This window comes from Rhinoraja longicauda, chromosome 30 (assembly GCF_053455715.1).
Source record: "Rhinoraja longicauda isolate Sanriku21f chromosome 30, sRhiLon1.1, whole genome shotgun sequence".
In the NCBI taxonomy this organism is placed as follows: domain Eukaryota; kingdom Metazoa; phylum Chordata; class Chondrichthyes; order Rajiformes; family Arhynchobatidae; genus Rhinoraja; species Rhinoraja longicauda.
The window spans coordinates 29,644,040-29,670,254 of record NC_135982.1 but is presented as its reverse complement, the minus strand read 5'-3'; the positions used below and the strand labels follow the sequence as shown (position 1 = coordinate 29,670,254).

At 49.0% G+C, this 26,215-nt stretch overlaps 1 protein-coding gene across 1 annotated transcript; it reads left to right on the top strand.

Annotated features, from left to right (window-relative positions):
• On the top strand, positions 1 to 26,168 carry LOC144607913 (alpha-1,3-galactosyltransferase 2-like). Its single transcript, XM_078425041.1, has 5 exons — positions 1 to 117; positions 13,651 to 13,731; positions 20,249 to 20,344; positions 22,683 to 22,820; positions 23,343 to 26,168. The coding sequence occupies exons 1-5, from the start codon at positions 89 to 91 to the stop codon at positions 24,037 to 24,039; spliced, it is 1,041 nt and encodes a 346-aa protein (XP_078281167.1). The 5' UTR covers positions 1 to 88; the 3' UTR covers positions 24,040 to 26,168.
• Positions 26,169 to 26,215: the final 47 nt, after the last annotated feature.

The window sequence follows — 26,215 nt, the reverse complement described above, 5'->3', positions numbered from 1 at the left end:
GTGTGAGTGTGGGTGTGTCCGTCCGTCCCGGGCAGTGATACACAGCTGCGCCTCCCCGGCCCCGCACAACAGCCCGGCTCTGCCCACCATGGGGACCAAGTGCACCTCCTGCCTAAAGTAAGTGGCCTCTCCTTCTATCTCCCCCTCTCTCTCCCCCCCCTCTCTCCCCCCCCTCTCTCCCTCCCCCTCTCTCCCTCCCCCTCTCTCTCTCCCCCTCCCCTCTCTCTCTCCCCCTCTCTCTCTCCCCCTCTCTCCCCCCCCTCTCTCCCTCCCCTCTCTCTCTCCCCCCTCTCTCCCCCTCTCTCTCTCTCCCCCTCTCTCTCTCTCCCCCTCTCTCTCTCTCCCCCTCTCTCTCTCCCCCTCTCTCTCCCCTCTCTCTCTCCCCTCTCTCTCTCCCCTCTCTCTCTCCCCTCTCTCTCTCCCCTCTCTCTCTCCCCTCTCTCTCTCCCCTCTCTCTCTCCCCTCTCTCTCTCCCCTCTCTCTCTCCCCTCTCTCTCTCCCCTCTCTCTCTCCCCTCTCTCTCTCCCCTCTCTCTCTCCCCTCTCTCTCCCACCTCTCTCTCTCTCCCCTCTCTCTCTCCCCTCTCTCTCTCCCCTCTCTTCCCCCTCTCTCCCCCCCCCTCTCTCTCCCCCCCTCTCTCTCTCTTGCTGTTTATTCTAAAAGTTGAGTGTGGTTTTCAGTGTTTGTTTTGATGTTCATTAACTTTCTGAGTTGCGCAGTTTGTTGTTTTGAGACAGAGAGAAAGACAGAGGCGTGCAGCGTAGGTTTACTAGGTTATATAAGAAAATAACTGCTGCAGATGCTGGTACAAATTACTAGGTTAATTCCCGGAATGGCGGGACTGTCATATGTTGAAAGACTGGAGCGACTAGGCTTGTATACACTGGAATTTAGAAGGATGAGAGGAGATCTTATCGAAACATATAAGATAATTAGGGGATTGGACACGTTAGAGGCAGGAAACATGTTCCCAATGTTGGGGGAGTCCAGAACAAGGGGCCACAGTTTAAGAATAAGGGGTAGGCCATTTAGAACGGAGATGAGGAAGAACTTTTTCAGTCAGAGAGTGGTGAAGGTGTGGAATTCTCTGCCTCAGAAGGCAGTGGAGGCCAGTTCGTTGGATGCTTTCAAGAGAGAGCTGGATAGAGCTCTTAAGGATAGTGGAGTGAGGGGGTATGGGGAGAAGGCAGGAACGGGGTACTGATTGAGAGTGATCAGCCATGATCGCATTGAATGGCGGTGCTGGCTCGAAGGGCTGAATGGCCTCCTCCTGCACCTATTGTCTATTGAAAGAGAGAGGGGGGGGGGGGGGGGGGGGGAGAGACAGTGAGAGAGAGAGAGACAGTGAGAGAGAGAGACGGACAGAAAGGGAGAGGTGGGAGGGAGAGACAGAGGGGTCTGTGGGGGGTGGGTGGGATAGGGGGGGAGGGTGAGAGCAGGGCCGTTTTTACAGCATTATGGGCCCCCGGGCAAAGCAGTGTACTGGGGCCTCTACCGTTACTCTCCCCCACCCACCTTTCCCTACCAGCCCCCCTCTGTCGTGCCGGCAAAAAGAACTTACAGATCGCTGTGAGAAGCACTTAGTGACCGGAAATGTTGCGAAAAATGCACTTATTGAACCTACATTTTTAAAGTAGTATTTATTTATTGCAAGTCACTTAACATACACAGATCAGCATGGGGCCCCTATGCTCGTGGGCCCCCGGGCAAGTGCCCATCAGGCCCATGCATTAAGACGGTCCTGGGTGGGAGGGGGAGATACATTGGGCGAGGGAGCAGGCAGATGCTGTGGTCGGGCAGCGGGCAATGAGCGTTTGTCACACCGAGTCCCCACTTGTCTCTCGCTCTAACCCTCGTCTGCTGGGATCGAAACCAATGGGAGAGAGAGAGAGAGAGAGAGAGAGAGAGAGAGAGAGAGAGAGAGAGAGAGAGAGAGCGCGAGCTCTGGAGTAACTCAGCGGGTCAGGCAGCATCTGTGGGGAGAAGGAATGGGTCTGAAGAAGGGTCTCGACCCAAAACGTCACCCATTCCCCTTCTCTCCAGAGATGCTGGAGTTAACCGCTGACCCGCTGAGTTCCTCCAGCACTTTGTGTTTTGCTCGTGCTTCCAGCATCTGCGGTTCCTTGTCAATAGACAATAGGTGCAGGAGGAGGCCATTCGGCCCTTCGAGCCAGCACCGCCATTCAATGTGATCATGGCTGATCATTCTCAATCAGTACCCCGTTCCTGCCTTCTCCCCATACCCCCTGACTCCGCTATCCTTTAGAGCTCTATCTAGCTCTCTCTTGAATGCATTCAGAGAATGGCCTCCACTGCCCTCTGAGGCAGAGAATTCCACAGATTCACAACTCTCTTTTCTTTTTTTTTCTTTTAATTTTTGAAAAGCATATGTACAAATAGAAATAAAAAACACATTTGTTAGAGTTCTTACATAGCTTCAATTTTTAAATTTTTAAAGAGAGAAAGTAAAAATAAAAAAAACTATAAACTATTGGGAAGAGAGAATAAGAGGATTAAAAAAAAAAGATATAACTATAAAAATTAAAGGGAGTAGATCCGGGAGACAATAACCACAGTTGTACATCCAACCCCTAACTCAAGTTTCAACTTTTAATTTAAATTTTTTATTTTAGTCCTGTGCCAAACCAATTTACTTTTCTAAAAATTCAATAAATGGAGACCATATTTTTAAAAATAACTCAGGTTTGTCAATTAAGGCAAATCTTATTTTTTTCCAAATGCAGGGTCTCTGTCATTTCCATAGTCCACATTTTAATTGTAGGGGTTATTGTTTTTTTCCAAAATTTAAGTATTAATTTTTTCGCAGTTATTAGACTGTAATCAAGAAAATGTACCTGACTTGTTGTAAAATTTGTAGTATGTTCTGATAATCCTAATATAATTAATTTTGGATCCATATCCAATTGTTTGTTAATAACTTTAGAAACTATTTTAAAAATCTCCAACCAGAAGTTTTGCATTTTTATACAAGTTACGAAAATATGAGTTAAATTAGCTTCTTGAAATTGACATTTATCACAAATAGGAGAGATACTAGGAAAAATCCTATTTAATTTCGTCTTCGAATAATGTAATCTATGTATTATTTTAAATTGTATTAAGGAATGTCTAGTATTTAATGAACATTGGTGTATATGTTGTAAACTTTCATCCCATATATCTTGCATTATGAGTTGATTCAATTCGTCCTCCCATGCTCGTCTGTAAGATTCTGATGACGGAATGTCAGTGTCAAGGAGAGTATTATAAATAAAGGATATGAATTTATTTGAATTATAATGTCGATTCAGGCATACATCAAGTGTTTCTGGACCTCTAAACTTATATTCTTGCATGTGTAATTTTACATAATCTCTAAGTTGTAAATATCTAAAATAATTATTAACATGTAATCCGTACTTCTGCTGTAAATCCTGAAAAGAAAGAAAAGTTCCCTTATGATAAAGATCTCCCACCCTTTTAATTCCATAACTTTTCCATTGAGCAAATCCTCTATCTAAGACAGACGGTTTAAAAGAAGGGTTATTCGCAATAGGAAGGAAAACAGATAATTTACTCAATTTTAACGTAAGATTTAATTGTTTCCAGGTACGGATAACACTGTGTATAATGGGATTACCTCCATATGTTTTTTTATTTAAATTTATTGGAGCTAAGAGGATCGCACTCTCTGACTGAAAAGGTTTTTCCTCATCTCAGTTCTAAATGGCCTACCCCTTATTCTTAAACTGTGGCCCCTTGTTCTGGACTCCCCCAACATTGGGAACATGTTTCCTGTCTCTAACGTGTCCAACCCCTTAATAATCTTATACGTTTCGATAAGATCTCCTCTCATCCGTCTCTCCTGGTCTTTCTCGCTCAATGAAACAAATAAGAATGAGATTTATTCACAAAATGCTGGAGTAACTCAGCAGGTCAGGCAGCATCTCGGGAGAGAAGGAATGGGTGACGTTTCGGGTCGAGACCCTTCTTCAGACTGATGTCAGGGGGGCGGGACAAAGGAAGGATATAGATGGAGACAGGAAGATAGAGGGAGAACTGGGAAGGAGGAGGGGAAGGGAGGGACAGAGGAACTATCTGAAGTTGGACAAGTCGACGTTCATACCACCGGGCTGCAAACTGCCCAGGCGAAATATGAGGTGCTGTTCCTCCAATTTCCGGTGGGCCTCACTATGGCACTGGAGGAGGCCCATGACAAAAAGGTCAGACTGGGAATGGGAGGGGGAGTTAAAGTGCTGGGCCACCAGGAGATCAGTTTTGTTAATGAGGACCGAGCGCAGGTGTCCAGCGAAGTGATCGCCGAGCCTGCGCTTGGTTTCGCCGATGTAAATAAGTTGGCATCTAGAGCAGCGGATGCAATAGATGAGGTTGGAGGAGGTGCAGGTGAACCTTTGTCTCACCTGGAAAGACTGTTTGGGTCCTTGGATGGAGTTGAGGGGGGAGGTAAAGGGACAGGTGTTGCATCTCGTGCGGTTGCAGGAGAAAGTGCCCGGGGATGGGGTGGTTTGGGTGGGAAGGGACGAGTTGACCAGGGAGTTACGGAGGGAACGGTCTCTGCGGAACGCAGTGAGGGGAGGGGATGGGAAGATATGGCCAGTGGTGGGGTCCCGTTGTAGGTGACAGAAATGTTGGTGGATGATATGTTGGATCCGCTGGCTGGTGGGATGGAAGGTGAGAACGAGGGGGATTCTGTCCTTGTTGCGAGTGGGGGGAGGGGGAGCAAGAGCGGAGCTGCGGGATGTAGAAGAGACCCTAGTGAGAGCCTCATCTATAATGGAGGAGGGGAAGCCCCGTTTTCTGAAGAACGAGGACATCTCGGAAGCCCTAGTGTGAAACACCTCATCCCGGGCACAGATGCGGCGTAGTCGGAGGAATTGGGAGTAGGGGATAGACTTTTTGCAGGGGACCAGGTGGGAAGAAGTGTAGATATTGAATTGAATTGAATAACTGTTAATGGCCAAGTATGTACACATACAAGGAATGTGCCTTGGTGCTCCGCTCGCAAGTAACAACACGACATACAGTAAACAATTAAGAATGAACCATTATAATTTAAACATGTGAGGAATGAAATAAAATACCAGAGCAAAAGGAGGCTACAGACTTTTGGTTGTTGAGTAGAGCTACTGCTCGTGGTAACAAACTGTTTTTATGTCCGGCTGTGGCTGCTTTGACAGTCCGGAGTCACCTTCCAGAGGGAAGTGCTTCAAAGAGTTTGTGGCCAGGGTGAGAGGCGTCAGAGATAGGGGTGCCAACTTCCTCGCTCCCAAATACGGGACAAAGGGTGAGGCCACCGCCCCGCGCCCCACGGGACCTCACCCAACTAGCGGCCGCGTGCTCCCGCTCCACCAATGGCGGCCGCCTGGGCCAGGAGCGCGTGGCCGCTGGCTGGGTGAGGTCACGTGGGGCGCGGGGCGGTGACGTCACCCTTTGTTCTGTATTTGGGAGTGAGGAAGTTGGCAACCCTACTAATACGGGACAAGGGCGGTCCCGTACGGGACAAACTAACTTAGCCCAAAATACGGGATGTCCCGGCTAATACGGGACAGTTGGCAACGCTAGTCAGAGATGATCTTGCCCGCTCGCTTCCTGACCCTTGGTTCATCGATGGGCATCTCTGCACAGGAATACTGGCGTGGTGTAGACCAAAACATCAGGGCAATCATTGGGAATTCCGAGCGCTGTCCACTCTCACATTCACCCGCGCACGTTTGGGTTGTTGCCATATTTAAATAAAATGCGCTAGAACCGTTGAGTGAATCTTTATCCAGTTATCCGAAGATGGACACAAAATGCTGGAGTAACTCAGTGGGTCAGGCAGCATCTCTGGAGAGAAGGAATGGGCGACGTTTCCAGTCGAGACCCTTCATCAGACTGGTCAATAGACAATAGGTGCAGGAGGAGGCCATTCGGCCCTTCGAGCCAGCACCACCATTCAATGTGATCATGGCTGATCATTCTCAATCAGTACCCCGTTCCTGCCTTCTCCCCATACCCCCTGACTCCGCTATCCTTAAGAGCTCTATCCAGCTCTCTCTTGAAAGCATTCAGAGAATTGGCCTCCACTGCCTTCTGAGGCAGAGAATTCCACAGATTCACAACTCTCTGACTGAAAAAGTTTTTCCTCATCTCAGTTCTAAATGGCCTACCCCTTACTCTTAAACTGTTGCCCCTTGTTCTGGACTCCCCCAACATTGGGAACATGTTTCCTGTATCTAACGTGTCCAACCCCTTAATAATCTTATACGTTTCGATAAGATTCCCTCTCATCCGTCTAAATTCCAGTGTATACAAGCCTAGTCGCTCTAGTCTTTCAACATATGACAGTCCCGCCATTCCGGGAATTAACCTAGTAAACCTACGCTGCACGAATATCCTTCCTCAAATTTGGAGACCAAAACTGCACACAGTACTCGAGGGTCAGGGAAACAAGGGATATAGACGGCGATGTACAAAGTTACAGAACAAATGAATGAAAGACATTGCAAAAAAATAAGGATGATAGAGGAAGCGGGCCATTGTCAGCTGTTTGCTGGGTGAGAACGAGAAGCTGGTGCGACTTGGGTGGGGGAGGGATGGAGAGAGAGGGAATGTTAGAGAATATCCAGTTAACCTTGTGTTTGCCAAGGTCTGTTGGGTGAAATATTCTTTGTCACAGAAGCCATCTTGCACTTGCATGTAGCGATAAAGAATTAGCCACATGAAGAAACGGTTGGCTCAGCTGTTCATCAAAGTCATGGATGAGGAACAGCTGGGTTATTTCCCTGCACCTTGTCCATAGCCCCTCGATAACCAGCACGCAGCATTAAAGAAAGGCACAAAGTGCTGGAGTAACTCAGCAGATCAGGCAGCATCTCTGGATAGAAGGAGTGGGTAGCTTTTTGGGTCGAGACCCTTCTGCAGTCTGAGAGTCAGGGGAAAGGAAGGCGTAGAGATATGGAAGGGGAAGGTGTGAACAAGACAGATCAAAGGGGACGAAGGTCAAGGACCCTTACCCTTATACATCAAGAACAGTTTGGGAGTTACCAGTAACCAAGATGGCCCAATTGCCAAGGACCTTGCTGCCTGTGCATGGTGAATAAACCAACTTGGTTTAACAACTAACTTACAACAAGAACCCATCTTTCTGTCATTGATGGCGTTGGTGCTTGTGATAGTTACCCAGTGCTTGTGGAGGGAAGGTTGCAGGTTTACACCATAGTCTCTCTATTGTGGTGTATTGTATGGGATGGATTATCAACTCAAACCTACACAATGATGAGATGCTGAGGGTTTAACCAATACTCAGTGTCACACAGCTCTCTGGTCCAACTTGCCCATGCCGATGAAGATTCCCCATCTACACCAGTCCCACCCACACATGTTTGGCCCGAATCCCTCTAAACATTTCTTATCCGTTCAAATGACTTATAAATGTTGTTATAGTGCCTGCTTCAACAACATCCTCTGGCAGCTCGTTCCATACATCCACTACCCTCTGCTTAATAAAAAAGGTTGCCCCTCAGGTTCCTATGAAATCTTTCCCCTCTCACCTTAAACCTATATCCTCTAGTTCTTGATTCGCCATTTCTGGGTAAAAGACTGTGTGTTGCACTCTATCTATTCCCCTCACGATCTTATACACCCCAATAAGATTACCCTCTCAACCTCCTCCTCTGCTACAAAGAATAAAGTCCAAGCCTGCCCAATGTATCTGTAGCTCAAATGTTGGCAACATCCACATGAACCTTCTCTGTGCTTTTCCCAGCTTCATAACATCCTTCTTGGAGCCAACATATTTTTCTTATTAAATGAGTGGACTGCAATGACAAATGTAACAAGAGAAACCAAAGTCAGCATGAGATGTACTGAAAACGAAAATACTCACCCTCTCTAAAACATATTGTGCTTTATCTGAAGAAGGATCTCGATCCAAAACGTCACCTATTCCTTTTCTCCAGAGATGCTGCCTGACCCGTTCAGTTAGTCATAGATTGATACAATATGGAAACAGGCCCTTCAGCCCAACTCACCCACATCGGTCAACAATGTCCCAGCTACCCTAGTCCCACATGCCTGCATTTGGTCCATAACCCTCCCAACATGTCCTATCCATGTACCTGTCCAACTGTTTCTTAAACGATGGGATAATCCCAGCCTCAACTAACTCCTCTGGCAGCTTGTTCCATACACCCACCACCCTCTGTGTGAAAAAGCTACTCCTCGGATTCCTATTAAATCTTTTCCCCTTCACTTTGAACCTATGTCCTCTGGTCCAGCTTTCTTTGTCTATCTTGTGCTGTCAGTTGACCGAAACCACGTAATGCAAATTACAATCCATTTCACATCAGTTGATTGTCCTGATGTTTGTTGTAAGCAGTGGTGAAATGTGGACACATTAAATGACTAATGGGTTTAGGTTGACAATTGTCACGTGTGCTGAGGTTCAGTGAAAAGGTTTTGTTTGCACGTTGCCTTATCAAATCAGATAATATTATCCATGAATCCAGCCAGCAACGAGTGATTACTACAGGTAGAGCAAAGGTCCAAGGTGCAAAATGTAGTTGATCATTGTTCCAGAGGCAGGTCCAATGTCACATTCAGGTGTGTTGCAAAATCGGGGCTGAACTCAACTTCTGCAAGAACCGTTCAGAAACATCGAAACATACACAATAGGTGTAGGAGGAGGCCATTCGGCCCTTCGAGCCAGCACCGCCATTCATTGTGATCATGGCTGATCATCCACAATCAGTAACCCGTGCCTGCCTTCTCCCCATATCCCTTGATTCCACTCGCCCCTAGAGCTCTATCTAATTCTCTTTTAAATTCATCTAGTGAATTGGCCTCCACTGCCTTCTGTGGCAGTGAATTCCATAAATTCACAACTTTCTGGATGAAAAAGTTTTTTCTCATTCAGTTTTAAATGGCCTCCCCTTTATTCTTAGACTGTGGCCCCTGGTTCTGGACTCCCCCAACATTGGGAACATTTTTCCTACATCCAGCTTGTCCAGTCCTTTTATAATTTTATACGTCTATAAGATCCCCTCTCATCCTTCTAAACAATAGCAAGGATGTCCTTCCTCAAAGTGGGAGACAAAGACTGCACTCAGTACTCCAGGTGCGGTCTCACTAGGGCCCTGTACAACTGCAGAAGGACCTCTTTACTCCTATACTCAAGTCCTCTCATCATGCAGGCCAACATGCCATTAGCTTTCTTCACTGCCTGCTGTACCTGCACACTTACTTTCAGAAGCCTGATAACGGAGGGGAAGAATCTATTCCGGAGTCTGGTGGAGATTGCTTTCAATCCTCTGTACCTTCTGCCTGACTGGAGCATAGAGAAGATAGAAGGACCGGGGTGAGCTGAACTGGATGGTGTAGCTTCTTCCCCTGAGGCAGCGTGAAGCAGAGATGGATTCAAAGTCCCATCTGTCTGTGTATTGTCGGGGCTAGTTAGAGTCAGTGGTGTGAAACGTCACCCATTCCTTCTCTCCAGAGATGCTGCCTGTCCCGCTGAGTTACTCCAGCATCTTCAGTAGAAACCACCATCTACAGTTTCCAAACCGTTGTACCAAGGTTGGGTATGGCCTGTTTCAGTGGCTCTGGGCCTGTGGCTGCCTTGATATTGTGGAACAGCATGACCCAATTCCAAAGCCTCATTTCAGATGTCTCCTTGGTCTCATCAGATGTGTGCTGCCTTACAGCACAGCTTTGTGGAGACTGCAGAGGGAGCTTACAACCCATGTATTGGACCCGTCCGGTCCCTAACCTGTGCGTACATGAGCTGCCGCGGGTACCGACCCTGCAACACCTCCCCTGCCCAAACGCTCGCCTCCTGAATCTCAACCCCAGTGGCAATTCTGGCAAATTCACATCAGAAGTGTAGGAGCAGTACAGGGAAATGCTGTGCTAGACATAATGTGCTGGAGTAACTCAGTGGGACAGGCAGCATCCCTGGAGAGAACGAATGGGGTGATGTTTCGGGTCCAGGCTCTGTCCCATTGACAGTTCCTGCACCTTCTCCATTTTGTGAAGTGAAGACGATTGCAAAAAGTGACGGACTGGGCAGTGTCCATCACAGATACTGACCTCCCCACCCCACACTGACCGGTCCACCACTGACCTACCCACCCCACCCCACACTGCCCGCTCCACCACTGACCTCCCCACCCCACACTGACCGGTCCACCACTGCCCTCCCCTCCCCACCCCACACTGCCCGCTCCATCACTGCCCTCCCCTCCCCACCCCACACTGCCCGGTCCATCACTGACCTCCCCACCCCACACTGCCCGGTCCATCACTGCCCTCCCCACCCCACACTGACCGGTCCATCACTGACCTCCCCTCCCCAACCCACACTGCCCGGTCCATCACTGCCCTCCCCACCCCACACTGACCGGTCCACCACTGCCCTCCCCTCCCCACCCCACACTGCCCGGTCCACCACTGACCTCCCCACCCCACCCCACACTGCCCGGACCACCACTGACCTCCCCTCCCCACCCCACACTGACCACTCCATCACTGACCTCCCCTCCCCACCCCACACTGCCCGGTCCATCACTGCCCTCCCCTCCCCACCCCACACTGACCGGTCCATCACTGACCTCCCCACCCCACCCCACACTGCCCGGTCCACCACTGCCCTCCCCTCCCCACCCCACACTGCCCGGTCCACCACTGACCTCCCCTCCCCACCCCACACTGACCACTCCATCACTGCCCTCCCCTCCCCACCCCACACTGCCCAGTCTATCACTGACCTCCCCTCCCCACCCCACACTGCCCGGTCCATCACTGACCTCCCCACCCCACACTGCCCAGTCCTTCACTGACCTCCCCTCCCCACCCCACACTGACCGGTCCATCACTGACCTCCCCACCCCACACTGACCACTCCATCACTGACCTCCCCACCCCACACTGACCACTCCATCACTGACCTCCCCTCCCCACCCCACACTGACCACTCCATCACTGACCTCCCCACCCCACACTGACCACTCCATCACTGACCACCCCTCCCCACCCCACACTGCCCGCTCCATCACTGCCCTCCCCACCCCACACTGCCCAGTCCATCACGGGTACTGACCTCCCCACCATTGAAGGGATCTACAGGAGTCGCTGCCTCAAAAAGGCAGCCAGCATCATCAGAGACCCACACCACCCTGGCCACACACTCACTGACTCACACCACCCTGGCCACACTCTCACTGACCCACACCACCCTGGCCACACTCTCACTGACCCACACCACCCTGGCCACACACTCACTGACCCACACCACCCTGGCCACACTCTCACTAACCCACACCACCCTGGCCCCACTCTCACTGACTCACACCACCCTGGCCACACTCTCACTGACCCACACCACCCTGGCCACACTCTCACTAACCCACACCACCCTGGCCACACTCTCACTGACCCACACCACCCTGGCCACACTCTCACTAACCCACACCACCATGGCCACACTCTCACTGACCCTCACCACCCTGGCCACACACTCACTGACTCACACCACCCTGGCCACACTCTCACTAACCCACACCACCCTGGCCACACTCTCACTGACCCACACCACCCTGGCCACACTCTCACTGACCCACACCACCCTGGCCACACTCTCACTGACCCACACCACCCTGGCCACACTCTCACTGACCCACACCACCCTGGCCACACTCTCACTGACCCACACCACACTGGCCACACTCTCACTGACCCACACCACCCTGGCCACACTCTCACTGACCCACACCACACTGGCCACACTCTCACTGACCCACACCACCCTGGCCACACTCTCACTGACCCACACCACCCTGGCCACACGCTCATTGACCCACACCACCCTGGCCACACACTCACTGACCCACACCACCCTGGCCACACTCTCACTGACCCACACCACCCTGGCCACACTCTCATTGACCCACACCACCCTGGCCACACACTCACTGACCCACACCACCCTGGCCACACTCCCATTTCACCCCTGCCATCGGGAGGAAGGTACAGGAGCCTGAAAACTGTAACGTCCAAGTTCAGGAACAGCTTCTTCCTGACACCATCAGCTGTTCAAACCTACAACCTCCAATAATCGACTATTATTATTATTGCACTATTATTGTTCATTTGATTTTTATGTGTACATATGTGTGCGTGTATATGTGTGTGAGTGTATATATTATATATGTGTATGTGTGTGTGTGTGTGTATATATATACCCATATATATATTATATATATATGTGTGTGAGCATGTGTATATATATGCACACAGGGAACTTTTTTTCTCGTTTAATATATTATTTACAGTGCACTATGTTTATATATTATGTTGTGCTGCTGCAAGTAAGGTTGTCATTGTTCTATGTGGGACACATGACAGTAAGACTTGACTCTTGAAAGTTTCTAACAGGCAGATTGATGGAAAAGATGGGCGGGTTACGCATGAGCTACGGAGACTGAGGGACCTTCTGATAGATACCAGGAGGGATGATCAGCAATGAAATCCCCCCGTGATCAGATTGTGGTCAAAGGGAATGTGTTGGACGGAAGAGGTTTGAGAAGCGTCTCGACCCGAAACGTCACCTATCCATGTTCTCCACAGATGCTGCCTGACCCGCTGAGTTACTCCAGCACTCTGTGAAACGTTACCTATCCATGTTCTCCACAGATGCTGCCTGACCCGCTGAGTTACTCCAGCACTGTGAAACATTACCTATCCATGTTCTCCACAGATGCTGCCTGACCCGCTGAGTTACTCCAGCACTCTGTGAAACGTCTATGAAGTACTTCATTTTAGACACGTGGGTAGAACTCCAGCATTCTGTGTCTATCTGTGGGTAAAGGGATAACTACAAAATGGAAAGGGCTTTTGTCCTGTAGTGCTCTGGTTCACCACTGTTGTTGAAATGAAGGCTGTTGATTCTTCAAAAAGGGAAATGAGGAGTTGCTTAGAAAAGGAGTCTCAGGTTAGTTTATTGTCAAGTCAAGTCAAGTCAATTTTATTTGTATAGCACATTTAAAAACAACCCACGTTGACCAAAGTGCTGTACATCTGATTAGGTTCCAATGGAAAAAAAATGAAACATACAGTAGCACGCAAACAGTTCACAGCGCCTCCTTAATGAGCCTCAAACGCTAGGGAGTAGAAATAGGTTTTGAGCCTGGACTTAAAGGAGTCGATGGAGGGGGCAGTTCTGATGGGGAGAGGGATGCTGTTCCACGTGTACCGATGTACAGTGAAAAGCTTTTGTTGCGTGCTAACCAGTCAGCATTAAGAATGATTACAACCGAGCCATTTACAGTGTACAGATACATGATAAAGGGATCAACGTTTAATGCAAGGTAAAGCCAGTAAGGTCCAATCAAAGATAGTCCGAGGGTCATCAAAGTGGTAAATAGTAGTTGAGCACTGCTCTCTGGTTGTGGTAGGTCAGTTCAGTTGCCTGATCATTGCTGGGAAGAGATTGTTCCTGAATCTGGAGGTGTGCGATTTCACACTTCTGTACCTCTTGCCCAAAGGAGGATGAGAATGGAGTGAATGGAGAGAACCCCAGTAGAAGAGTGGCGGGGAAGATTGAATGGAGAGTAACACCATGATTCACGTGTGTGTCTTTCTCTTATTATTCAGGTACCTGGTGACGAAACAGAAATGCTTCTGTTTGCTTCTCATCTTCACCGTCTATTCAATGTTGGACCCTACGTTCTTCAGGTAAGGAGCTGTCCACACGGTAGAAGGTGTACATTGGTTTTCAGCTGGTTGACATTGAGTCAGTGTGCTGCACGCAAGACAATTGACAGCAGACAATAGGTGCAGGAGGAGGCCATTCGGCCCTTTGAGCCAGCCATTCAATGTGATCATGGTTGATCATCCACAATCAGTGCACCCTCTCCCCATACCCCCTGACTCCACCATCATTAGGAGCTCTATCTAACACTCTCTTGAAAGCATCCAGAGAATTGGTCTCCACTGCCTTCTGAGGCAGAGAATTCCACAGATTCACAACTCTCTGACAGAAAACGTTTTTCCTCATCTCTGTTCTAAATGGCCAACCCCTTATTCTTAAGCTGTGGCCCCCTGGTTCTGTATGCTCCTGGTCTCAGGTACACCCCAAGCACCCCGCCCACTCCCTCTTCTCCCCTCTCCCATCAGGCAAGAGGTACAGAAGTGTGAAAACGCACACCTCCAGATTCAGGGACAGTTTCTTCCCGACTGTTATCAGGCAACTGAACCGTCCTCTCACCAACTAGAGAGTGGTCCTGAACGACCATCTACCCCATTGGTGACACTTGGACTATCCTTGATTGGACTTTGATTTTTGATTTGAGTGCACACCTATTTCTTCCCCTGCCTTCCACCCACATTCCTTTATTCCCAATTTGCAACTCTTCAATCCTTTTCCTAACACCTTCGGTTTGAATTTCTGGCCTTTGTTCCAACGATCTGACCATCAAAATCCCCCTCGCCTGCGTTCACCTACTGCCTGCCACGCTTTGTCCAGCCTCTCCTCTCCCCCATCTTTCTATTTACCCCTTCCCCCCTTCACGCTACCCCCCCACACCCAATCAGTCTGAAGGAGGGTCCCGACCTGAAACATCACCTATCCATGTTCTCCACAGATGCTGCCTGACCCACTGAGTTGCTCCAGCACTCTGTGAAACGTCACCTATCCATGTTCTCCACAGATGCTGCCTGACCCGCTGAGTTACTCCAGCACTCTGTGAAACGTCACCTATCCATGTTCTCCACAGATGCTGCCTGACCCGCTGAGTTACTCCTGCAATCTGTCCTGTTCTGACTGTCTACCCTATCTATGGATCTCTGTTTATATTGTAGTCCGTACACTACAGTATAGGACGGTGCAATGGCGCAGCGGTAGAGTTGCTGCCTCACAGTCCCAGAGACACTGGTTCAATCCTGACAACGGGTGCTGTCTGTATGGAGTTAATACGATCTCTCTGTGACCGAGTGGGTTTTCTCTGGGTGCTCCGGTTTCCCCCCACTCTCCAAAGACGTGCAGGTTTGTAGGTTAATTGTCTTTGGTAAAATTGTAAATTGACTCTGGGGTGTGGGATAGAACTAATGTACGGGGTGACGTCTGGTCGGTGGGCCGAAGGGCCTGTTTCTGTGCTGTATCTCAAAAGTTTAACAATACAATACAATACAATACAATATATCTTTATTGTCATTGTACCCAGGGGTACAACGAGATTGGGAATGCGCCTCCCATACGATGCAATAATTTAGGTAATTTAGACAGCAGCAACCCAACGAAACGAAACAGTTGTAACAGTTTTGGACAGGGTAAAGTGCAAGTTGATCTATGCGTTGTGGCCATCCGGCTCAGCAGGACCGGTTCATAGCAGCTATGGCCCTGGGGATGAAGCTGTTCCTGAGTCTGGAGGTGCGGGCATAGAAGGCCTTGTATCGTCTGCCCGATGGAAGGAGTTCGAACAGACTGTTGCAGGGGTGTGAAGAGTCTTTGTGGATGCTGGTGGCTTTTCTGAGGCATCGTGTGTTGTAGATGCCCTCCAAGTCTGGTAGCTGTGTTCCGATGGCCCTCTGAGCTCTATGGACTACCCGCTGTAGAGCTTTCCTTTCTGCCTCCGTGCAGCTGAGGTACCACACAGGGATTCCATGCGTTAGGATGCTCTCGATGGTGCAGCGGTAGAAGGTCGTCAGCAGCTGTTGGGGTAGACCAGACTTTTTCAGTGTTCTTAAGTAGAACAGTCTTTGTTGTGCCTTCTTGACCAGCGCAGCAGTGTTATTGGACCATGTTAGGTCCTCCGAAATGTGAGTGCCCAGAAACTTGAAGCTGGACACTCTCTCCACACTGTCCCCGTTGATAGAGATCGGGGCATATTCCCCGTTATGTGACCTACGGAAGTTGATGATCAGCTCCTTGGTCTTGGTGGTATTTAGGGACAGGTTGTTATCCGAGCACCAGTCCGCCAGGTTCTGCACCTCCGCTCTATAGTTTGTTTCATCCCCGTTGGTGATCAGCCCGATCACCGTTGTGTCATCTGCAAACTTGACAATGGTGTTGGTGTCGAATGCAGGAACACAGTCGTGTGTGAAGAGGGAGTAGAGCATGGGGCTCAGAACACAGCCCTGTGGTGTGCCGGTACTCAGGGTGATAGTGGAGCCCATTCTCACTGCCTGCGGTCGTTCCAGCAGGAAGTCCAGGATCCAGTCACATAATGACGAGCTGAGGCCTAGCTGGTGGAGTTTGGTGACGAGCTTGGTGGGGATGACCGTGTTGAAGGCGGAGCTATAGTCAATGAATAGCATCCTCACGTACGTGCCCTGTCTCTCTAGGTGAGTCAGGACAGCGTGAAGAGTCAGAGAGATGGCGTCCTCTATGGATCTATTTGCCCTGTATGCAAATTGATGTGGGTCCAGTGAGTGAGGGATGCTGGATTTGATGTGTGAGAGGACCAGCCTCTCAAAGCACTTCATGACTATCGGCGTCAGGGCAACCGGGCGGTAGTCGTTCAGGTTGGAGATCTTTGTTTTTTTCGGCACCGTCTACTAAACTGAGACGTGACCACACATGGGCCTGTTTTGCTGCCTGGTCTGTTCTTCATTTAACAATGCCTCTCCAACGAATAAATAGTTTTTACACACACACACACACACACGCACGCACGCACGCACGCACGCGCACACACACACGCACACGCACACACACACACACACACACACACACTCTCTCTCTCTCTCTCTCTCTCTCTCTCTCTCTCTCTCTCTCTCTCTCTCTCTCTCTCTCTCTCTCTCTCTCTCTCTCTCTCTCTCTCTCTCTCTCTCTCTCTCTCTCTCTCTCTCTCTCTCTTCCTTACTTCTGCATTAAGAGTGTGTCCTGATAAATGCTGTAAAATGATCGCAGTCACAACGACCAAACAATGGAACTGTTCTGCGGAATGTCATTCCCTCAGTTTTTGCAATGAAGCATTGAGATCATATTCAGAGATGGCAGCTCCCCAACCTTGCCCTTTGAAGCAAAACAATGAATTATTTATGTTGCAAAAATCTCCAGCCTTTTATCTGATAAAATGCAAGTGTGAACATAATAGGCAGGTGAGGAAAATAAAGGCATCCTATTAGCATTGCCCATGGGCAGAGCACATATCCTTCGGTGGGGCAGAAATAATAGCAACAATGAACCTTGAGTTTGCAAGTAAATAAATGATTTGATGTCCATTTCAAACTACTGAGCCTCAAAGCTGTTTAACAGCTGGTCCAGCTCATTGTTTTGATTCTGTTTCTACAAAATAATGTGTAGTTTGTTTGCCAATGTACTGCAGTACAATAGACAATAAACAATAGACAATAGGTGCAGGAGGAGTCCATTCGGCCCATCGAGCCAGCACCGCCATTCAATGTGATCATGGCTGATCATTCTCAATCAGTACCCCGTTCCTGCCTTCTCCCCATACCCCCTGACTCCGCTATCCTTAAGAGCTCTATCTAGCTCTCTCTTGAATGCATTCAGAGACTTGGCCTCCACTGCCTTCTGAGGCAGAGAATTCCACAGATTCACAACTCTCTGACTGAAAAAGTTTTCCTCATCTCCGTTCTAAATGGCCTCCCCCTTATTCTTAAACTGTGGCCCCTTGTTCTGGACTCCCCCAACATTGGGAACATGTTTCCTGCCTCTAACGTGTCCAACCCCTTAATAATCTTATACGTTTCTTGGAGAGTTACCAGATCAGGGCTGAGACTACAGCATTGAAATGAACCATTCGGCCCAATTGATGCATACTGGTGATAGACATGAAAAGCTGGAGTAACTCAGCGGGTCAGGCAGTATCTGTGGAGAACATGGATAGGTGACGTTTCACAGAGTGCTGGAGTAACTCAGCGGGTCAGGCAGTATCTCTGGAGAACATGGATAGGTGATGTTTCACAGAGTGCTGGAGTAACTCAGCGGGTCAGGCAGCATCTGTGGAGAACATGGATAGGTGATGTTTTGGGTCAGGGCAGATCCTGGTGGCTGTGACACACAGAAGCCTCATCCTATTCATTTCACCCTACGCCATACACGTTTCCTATGGAAGTTCATAAGTGATAGGAGAAGAATTCGGCCCATCAAGTCTACTCCGTCATTCAATCATGGCTGATCTATCTCTCCCCCCTAACCCAATTCTCCTGCCTCCTCTCCATAACCCCCGACACCCTATGACTATCAGTCATAGAGTCATACAGTATGGAACACAGGTCCATCAGCCCAAATGGTCCATACGGACCAAGTTGCCCCATTTAAGCTAGTCCCATTTGCCCGCATTTGGCCCCCACCCTTCTACACCTTGCCTATCCAAGGTCTTGGGCCAGGTCCTCAACAATAATGTTCATTGGACTTTCTGGAACAAAATAAGACAAGACTGGAACTAATAGATCAGACAACATTTGAGGCGAAAGTAAAAGAATTCAATTAATATTTCAAGATGACAGCTTGCCAGATTCAAACATCAACTCAGCGCTCCCTGAATATCTGTAACCATGTTGCTTATGAATCTACGTAAAGGAGATTCTGCTTTCATTGGTCTTCTGAGGAGAGGTTCCAAAGACTCACGAGCAACTCTCTAGTTTAGTTTAGTTTAGCGCGGAAACAGGCCCTTCAGCCCACAGAATCCATGCTGACCATGCTGGCGGTGCTGGCTTGAAGGGCCGAATGGCCTCCTCCTGCATCTATTGTATATTGTCTATTGACCAGTGATCCCCGCACACTAACACTATCCTACACACACTAGGGACAATTTACACTTATACCAAGCCAATTAACTCGGAGAAAACTCACACGGTCACGGGGAGAATGTACAAACTCTATACAGACAGCACCTGTAGTCAGGATGGAACCCGGGTCTCCGGCGCTGTAAGCGCTGTAAGGCAGCAACTCTACCGCTGCGCCACCGTGGCTTCCTATCTCCATGAGAAATACGTTCTTCTTCTTCATTCCCTTAATCCAACAAGCCCCAGTTTGGAACTGGTTTTAGCACAGGGGATGTGTTTACACTGCTGGGAAATCTCCACCTACTGTCTGGTGATGATACCAAGCAACAGATTGTGTACGTTTCTGCCAGAATCTTTAATGTTGTAAACGACATGATATTTCACTATTTCACATGATTGTGTTGATGTACTGTATTTGAAGTGTTTATGACAGAAATTCTTGGAACTTTGGAAAGCAATCAACAGTTTCCATTGAAGTGAACAGGAAATGTCTTTCTAATTCACATACTTCTGCATTGCAGAACATTCTCAAACTGCAACCCCTCAGAAACGCAGGAATATCGCTAACTCTTCCTGCAGCTTGGCCTGTCCTTCCTCTCAGGGGGAACTATTGTTCCAGTGTAATACCAAGTGCAGATTATTAGCAGACAGGATTTAAAATCTGAAACAAAGCAGAATTAGAATTTGTTTTAGGAAATAATGCCTTTGAAACTGGCAAAGGTGGTGACGACATTGCTAATAGAGTTCTGCTCTTTCATGTCCATCGTTCAAATGTTACATCGCTGTCATCGTTCGTCCAGAAAAGGGCGCAAGCTTCCGGCGACAATCAGTGGGAGCCTATTAAGGTTATTAAGGGGTTGGACACGCTAGAGGCAGGAAACATGTTCCCAATGTTGGGGGAGTCCAGAACAAGGGGCCACAGTTTAAGAATAAGGGGTCGGCCATTTAGAACGGAGATGAGGAAAAACCTTTTCAGTCAGAGAGCTGTGAATCTGTGGAAGGCAGTGGAGGCCAATTCTCTGAATGCATTCAGGAGAGAGCTAGATAGAGCTCTTAAGGATAGCAGAGTCAGGGGGTATGGGGAGAAGGCAGGAACGGGGTACTGATTGAGAATGATCAGCCATGATCACATTGAATGGCGGTGCTGGCTCGAAGGGTCGAATGGCCTCCTCCTGCCATTGTCTATTGTCTATTGAGCCATCACTTGTGCAATAGATGATGGTGGTGGCAGAATTAGCTCAGGACACTTCCAGTCTCCAACCCTGCCACGTGGAGTCTTCTGCAGTGGGGCCACTAATAGAGTGATACAGTGATACAGTGATACAGTGTGGAAACAAGCCCTCAGACTATCTTTAGTGAGACTTTATTGGACTTCATCTTGCACTAAATGATGCCCCTTTCATCGGTACCTCTGACTCTACCCACTGGGATTGTATTCAACTGTTCCCATCGCATTGAATAATAGCCAGGCTAACTGTGTCTAACCATGTCCCTACAGGATTCTAGAAGGACTCATTCCCATGGAAAAGTGTCATTTGGCCAAAGGGTTCAAACTAAAGCCAGGAAACCACGCCGACAACTACCTGGATTATTGGTTGGTGATATTTTATTCTTAAACACCTGTGGTTTTATTTTCTACTGGATTAAGATGTTGGGGGCAAATCTTCCATTGGCTGAGATTGCTATCTGCAAGTTTATGGGGCACTTGATGGATTGGCTTCCTGCAATGGCCATTGGGAGCCTGGCGCTTTGGTTTAGTTTAGTTTAGAGACACAGCACCGAAAAAGGCCCTTCGGCCCATCGTTTCCGTGCCAGCCAGCGATCCCCGCACACTAACCCTATCCGACACACACTTAGGGACAATTTACAATTTTACCGAAGCTAATTAATCTGCAAACCCACACGCATTTGGAGCGTGGGAGGAAACCGGAGCACCCAGAGAAAACCCACGTGGGTCATGGGGAGAACGTATAAACTCCGTACAGACAGCGCCCGTGGTCTCTGGCGCTGTGAGGCAGCAGCTCGACCGCTCCGCCATACTTCTGTACCTCTTGCCTGATGGGAGAGGGGAGAAGAGGGAGTGACCGGGATGTGGCTGGTCCTTGATGATGTTGCTGGCCTTGCCGAGGCAGTGTGAAGTGTAGATGGAGTCAGTGGAAGGGAGGTTGGTTTGTGTGATGGTAGTTGTCAGCGTGGTTTCCTGGCTTTAGTTTGAACCCTTTGGCCAAATTACACTTTTCCATGGGAATGAGTCCTTCTAGAATCCTGTAGGCAATTGCTTTCTGCAATTTTGTGTGGTCTTGGGTGGAGCTGTTCCCAAACCAAGCTGTGATGCATCCCGATAAAATGTTTAGAATAGTTGAATGATTCTTTTTTTTTTTTTTAATCTGTTTATTAGTTTTTACAATTATTTCAACAATGAACAAACAATACGCGTAAAGATACACCCCCACCCCCCGCCCCCCGCCCCCCGCCCCATCCCAGACGCAGAGATAAACATTGACATTAGTAAAACAAATACAAAGTTTAAAAAATAATAATAATAATTTAAAAATCAAAATTTTGATTACAGACAAGGGAGGAAGAGTGTAGGCAGACATATAAGCAGTCAACACTTTGGTTTATCCCCATTCTCTAAAACAATCATTAAAGTTTTTGCATAATTTAGAAACGGTAACCATGTTTCTTTAAAGCTTTCCTGTGAACCTTTAAGAGAGAATCTAATCTTCTCTAGCTTTAAGTGATATAACACATCCTTGATCCATCTATTATGAGTGGGTAGCAATAAATGCTTCTAATTAAGAAGTATAAGACGTCTAGCCAAAAGAGAAGTAAAAGACATAATTACTTTTAGATATCATATCATATCATATCATATATATACAGCCGGAAACAGGCCTTTTCGGCCCTCCAAGTCCGTGCCGCCCAGCGATCCCCGTACATTAACACTATTCCCCGTACATTAACACTATCCTACACCCACTAGGGACAATTTTTACATTTACCCAGCCAATTAACCTACATACCTGTACGTCTTTGGAGTGTGGGAGGAAACCGAAGATCTCGGAGAAAACCCACGCAGGTCACGGGGAGAACGTACAAACTCCTTACAGTGCAGCACCCGTAGTCAGGATCGAACCTGAGTCTCTGGCGCTGCATTCGCTGTAAAGCAGCAACTCTACCGCTGCGCTACCGTGCCGCTATCGGGGGGTATTAGTTCCGGAAGGGACACCAAAAAGAGCTGTAAGAGGATTGGGTAGAATATCTATACCAGATATATCCCTAAAGGATTTAAAAATCCCCGTCCAAAATTTAGACAGCCGGGGGCACGTCCAAAACATGTGAATCAAGTCGGCAGGTGTTTGTCGACAACGGTTACATGCGTCACTCGTGCCGGGAAATATTCTTGCTAGTCTAGCGTTAGTGTAATGCGTGCGATGCAAAATTTTACATTGTATAAGACTATGTCTAGCACAAATTGAGGAAGTGTGAACAAGTCCCAGCACAGTTGAATGATTCTTGAATAGCCGTCCTCCTGCCAAACAGCACCACTACAGATGCTGGTTTACACCGAAGATAGACACAAAATGCTGGAGGAACTCTGCGGGAATAACTCCGAGACTGAAGAAGGGTCTCGACCCGAAACGTCACCCATTCCTGCACTCCAGAGATGCTGCCTGACCCGCTGAGTTACTCCAGCATCTTGTTGCTTATTCCTTATTGCAGTATTTTGCAATAAAGCCAAACAATATCACCTGCCTTTGACATAGCTGGTCTCAGATGCATGGTGGCCTTCAGTGACGTACACAAACACAAACCCTTGAACATCAAAGCTGGGCAACCCCTTCAGAGCATCAGAACAGAGAGGACTGGAGATGAAAGATGTAGAAATGGAGGGTGTTTCTCTCAGCTGTCTTTCCCCCTTGCTCCAGGACCAGGACTGATGTGCAAACCTGCACCGACTGGAACGCACCGATCATATGGGACAGCACCTTCAACGCAGAGACCTACGATCAGATGTATAAGAAGCAGAACGTCGTTATTGGTCTCACCGTCTTCGCAGTTGGCAAGTATGTTATAGAGTCAGACAGCGCGGAAACAGGCCCTTCAGCCCAACTTGCCCATGCTCACCAACATGCTCACACTAGTGAGTGTGTGTGTAGGTGTGTGGGTGTGTTTCTGAGCGGGGTTCTATGTGGGTGTGTAGGGTGTGTGTGAGTGTGTGTGTTTGTGGGTGTGTGACTGTGAGTGTGTGTGTGTGAGAGTGTGTGTGCAGGTCTGTGCGTGTGCAGGTGTGTGCGTGTGTGTGGGTGTGTGTGCGTGCGAGCGCGTGTGTGCGTGTGCGTGCGTGTGTGCGCGTGCGTGTGCATGCGTGCGAGCGTGCGTGTACGTGTGCGCGTGTGTGTATGCGTGCGTGCGCATTTGTGCGTGCGCGCGCGCGTGTGCGTGTGTGTGTGCATGTGTGTGCGTGCGTGCGTGTGTGCGTGCGCGCGTGTGCGTGCGTGTGCATGTGTGTGTGCGTGCGTGTGCATGTGTGTGCGTGCGTGCGTGTGTACGTTTCTGTGTCTGAGCTTTGCCGTTACGTGCTGCAGCTACCTGGACATGTTCCTGGAGCAGTTCCTGGTGTCGGCCGACCAACACTTCATGCCGGGCTTCGCGGTCATCTACTACGTGTTTGTGGACGACATGGACAAGCTGGGACGGATCAGCATGAAGCTGAGTGGCCGAGGGACGGTGTTTCCCGTGACAGTCGCGAGGCAGCGACGCTGGCAGGACAACTCCATGTTCCGTATGAAGCTGATCAAGGAGGTGATCGAGGCCCGGGCGAAGAGCGAGGCGGACTACATCTTCTGCTTCGACGTGGACCAGCACTTCAGCGGGCGCTTTGGCACGGAGGCGCTGGGCGAGTCGGTCGCACTGCTACACGCCTGGTTCTACAGGAGGCCCAAGTTCCTGTACACCTACGAGACTAACCCTCTGTCGATGGCGTACCTGCGGAGCGCGGGAGACTTCTACTACCACGCGGCTGTGTTTGGTGGGACGTGGCAGAGTGTCAGGAAGCTGACCGAGGCCTGCTACCAGGGCATCATGGAGGACAAGCGACACAAGGTGGAGGCTCTGTGGCACGACGAGAGTCACCTCAACAAGTACTTCTGGCTGCACAAGCCCACCAAGATCCTGTCGCCAGAATACTGCTGGGACCCCTCCATCGGCTGGCGCACTGACATCCGCATCGTCCGGCTACAGTGGGGCAGGAAGCAGTACAGTGCCAGTCGGCAAGCAGTCTGACCGGCGAGGAAAGCCTTCCTTATCCATCCTACAATTAGGTTTAGTTTAGACACAGCAAGGAAACAGGCCCTTCGGCCACCGAGTCCGCGCCGACCAGCGATCCCCGCACACTAACACTACCACCGAGTCTGCACCGACCAGCGATCCCCGCACACTAACACTACCACCGAGTCCACACCGACCAGCGATCCCCGCACACTAACACCATCCTGCCCACACACACTAGGGACAGTTTACACACACGCCAAGCCAATGAACCTGTGAGCCTGGACGTCTTTGGAGCGTGGGAGGAAACCGCAATTTCACGCAGGAAGCATGTTCCTGATGTTGGGGGAGTCCAGAACCAGGGGCCGCAGTTTAAGGATTTCGAATGGAGATGAGGAATGACTTTATCACACAGAGAGTTGCGAATTTGTGGAATTCTCTGCCTCAGAAGGTAGTGGAGGCCAATTCACTGGATGCATTCAAAAGAGAATTAGATAGAGCTCTTAGGGCTAATGGAATCAAGGGATTTGGGGAGAAGGCAGGAACGGGGTACTGATTGTGGATGATCAGCCATGATCACATTGAATGGCGGTGCTGGCTCGAAGGGCCGAATGGCCTCCTCCTGCACCTATTGCCTATTGCCTATGTGTCTGTGTATCTGTGTATCTAAAACCCACGCATTTCACGGGGAGGATGTGCAAGCTGGGTACAGACAGCGCCTGTGGTCAGGGTGGGATGCTGCTGCTGTGGCCACTATCCCAGCAGTTGGATGTGCATTGCGTGCAGGAAACATTGCTCAACTCTGTCCGAAGCATCTGCCTTAGTTACACCACACCACAAACAAGAACAATCTACACCAGCTTTCCCCTTCTCACCGTCTTTAAAATAGTATTGAAACTTGAAATGAGGAACAATTGAATAGGAACTATAAAGTTTGCTACAATTCCCTGATCAGTTTAGTTCAGTTTAGTTTATTGTCCCGTATACCGAGCGAGGTACAGTGACAAGCTTGTGTTGCGTGCTAACCAGTCAGCGGAAAGACAATACACAATTACAATCAACCCATTCACAGTGTATAGATACATGATAAAGGAATAACGTTTAGCGCAAGGTAAAGCCAGCAAAGTCCAAACAAAGATAGTCCGAGGGTCACCAATGAGGTAGATAGTAGTTCAGCACTGCTCTCTGGTTGTGGTAGGATGGTTCAGTTACCTGATAACAGCCGGGAAGAAACGGACCCTGAATCTGGAGGTGTGCGTTTTCATACTTCTGTACCTCTTGCCTGATGGGAGAGGGGAGAAGAGGGAGTGGCCGGGGTGAGACTGGTCCTTGATTATGCTGCTGGCCTTGCCGAGGCAGCGTGAGGTGTAGATGGAGTCAGTGGAAGGCAGGTTGGTTTGTGTGATGGTCTGGGCTGCTGGCCTTGCCGAGGCAGCGTGAGATGTAGATGGAGTCAATGGAAGGGAGGATGGTTTGTGTGATGGTCTGGGCTGCGTTCACAATTCACTGCAATTTTCTGCGGTCTTGGTTGGAACTGTTCCCAATCCAAGCTATGATGCATCCCGATAAAATGCTGAGAATGGTTGAATGGTACTTGAATAGCCGTCCTTGGAGTCAACAGGTCCCCTTACCAAACAGCACCTCAACGAGCTACCCTCTACTATTGCCTTGGTGCTGGGGGTGTGAAGAGGAATCTCCAATGGAGGCAGGGGATCCCAGATGATGTGGAAGGAGCAGATGAGATGTGGGAGGAAGGAACTGCAGATGCCGGATTACATCGAAGGTAGACACAAAATGCTGGAGTAACTCAGTGGGACAGGCAGCATCTCTGGAGAGAAAGAATAGGTGACGTTTCGGGCTGAGACCCTTCTTCAGGCTGGGCATTCAGAGTGAGGACAAATGTGATCACAGAGTTCCCCTGACTTTTCAGTCTGAAGAAGTCCCGACCCAAAACGTCACCCATTCCTTCTCTCCAGAGATGCTGCCTGTCCCGCTGAGTTACTCCAACACTTTGTGTCTGTCCTCATCTTTAATAAGCTTGCTGTGTGAATTATGTTTAAGAGACCCATTAAGGTCAGCACTGAGTTTTACATTATTTTGATGCCATTTGCAGTAGTTTGCAAATCTTCCTTTTTGGATACAAAACCGTCTGTTTGATTTGTGTTGAATAAATGTGTAATTTTGACAGATA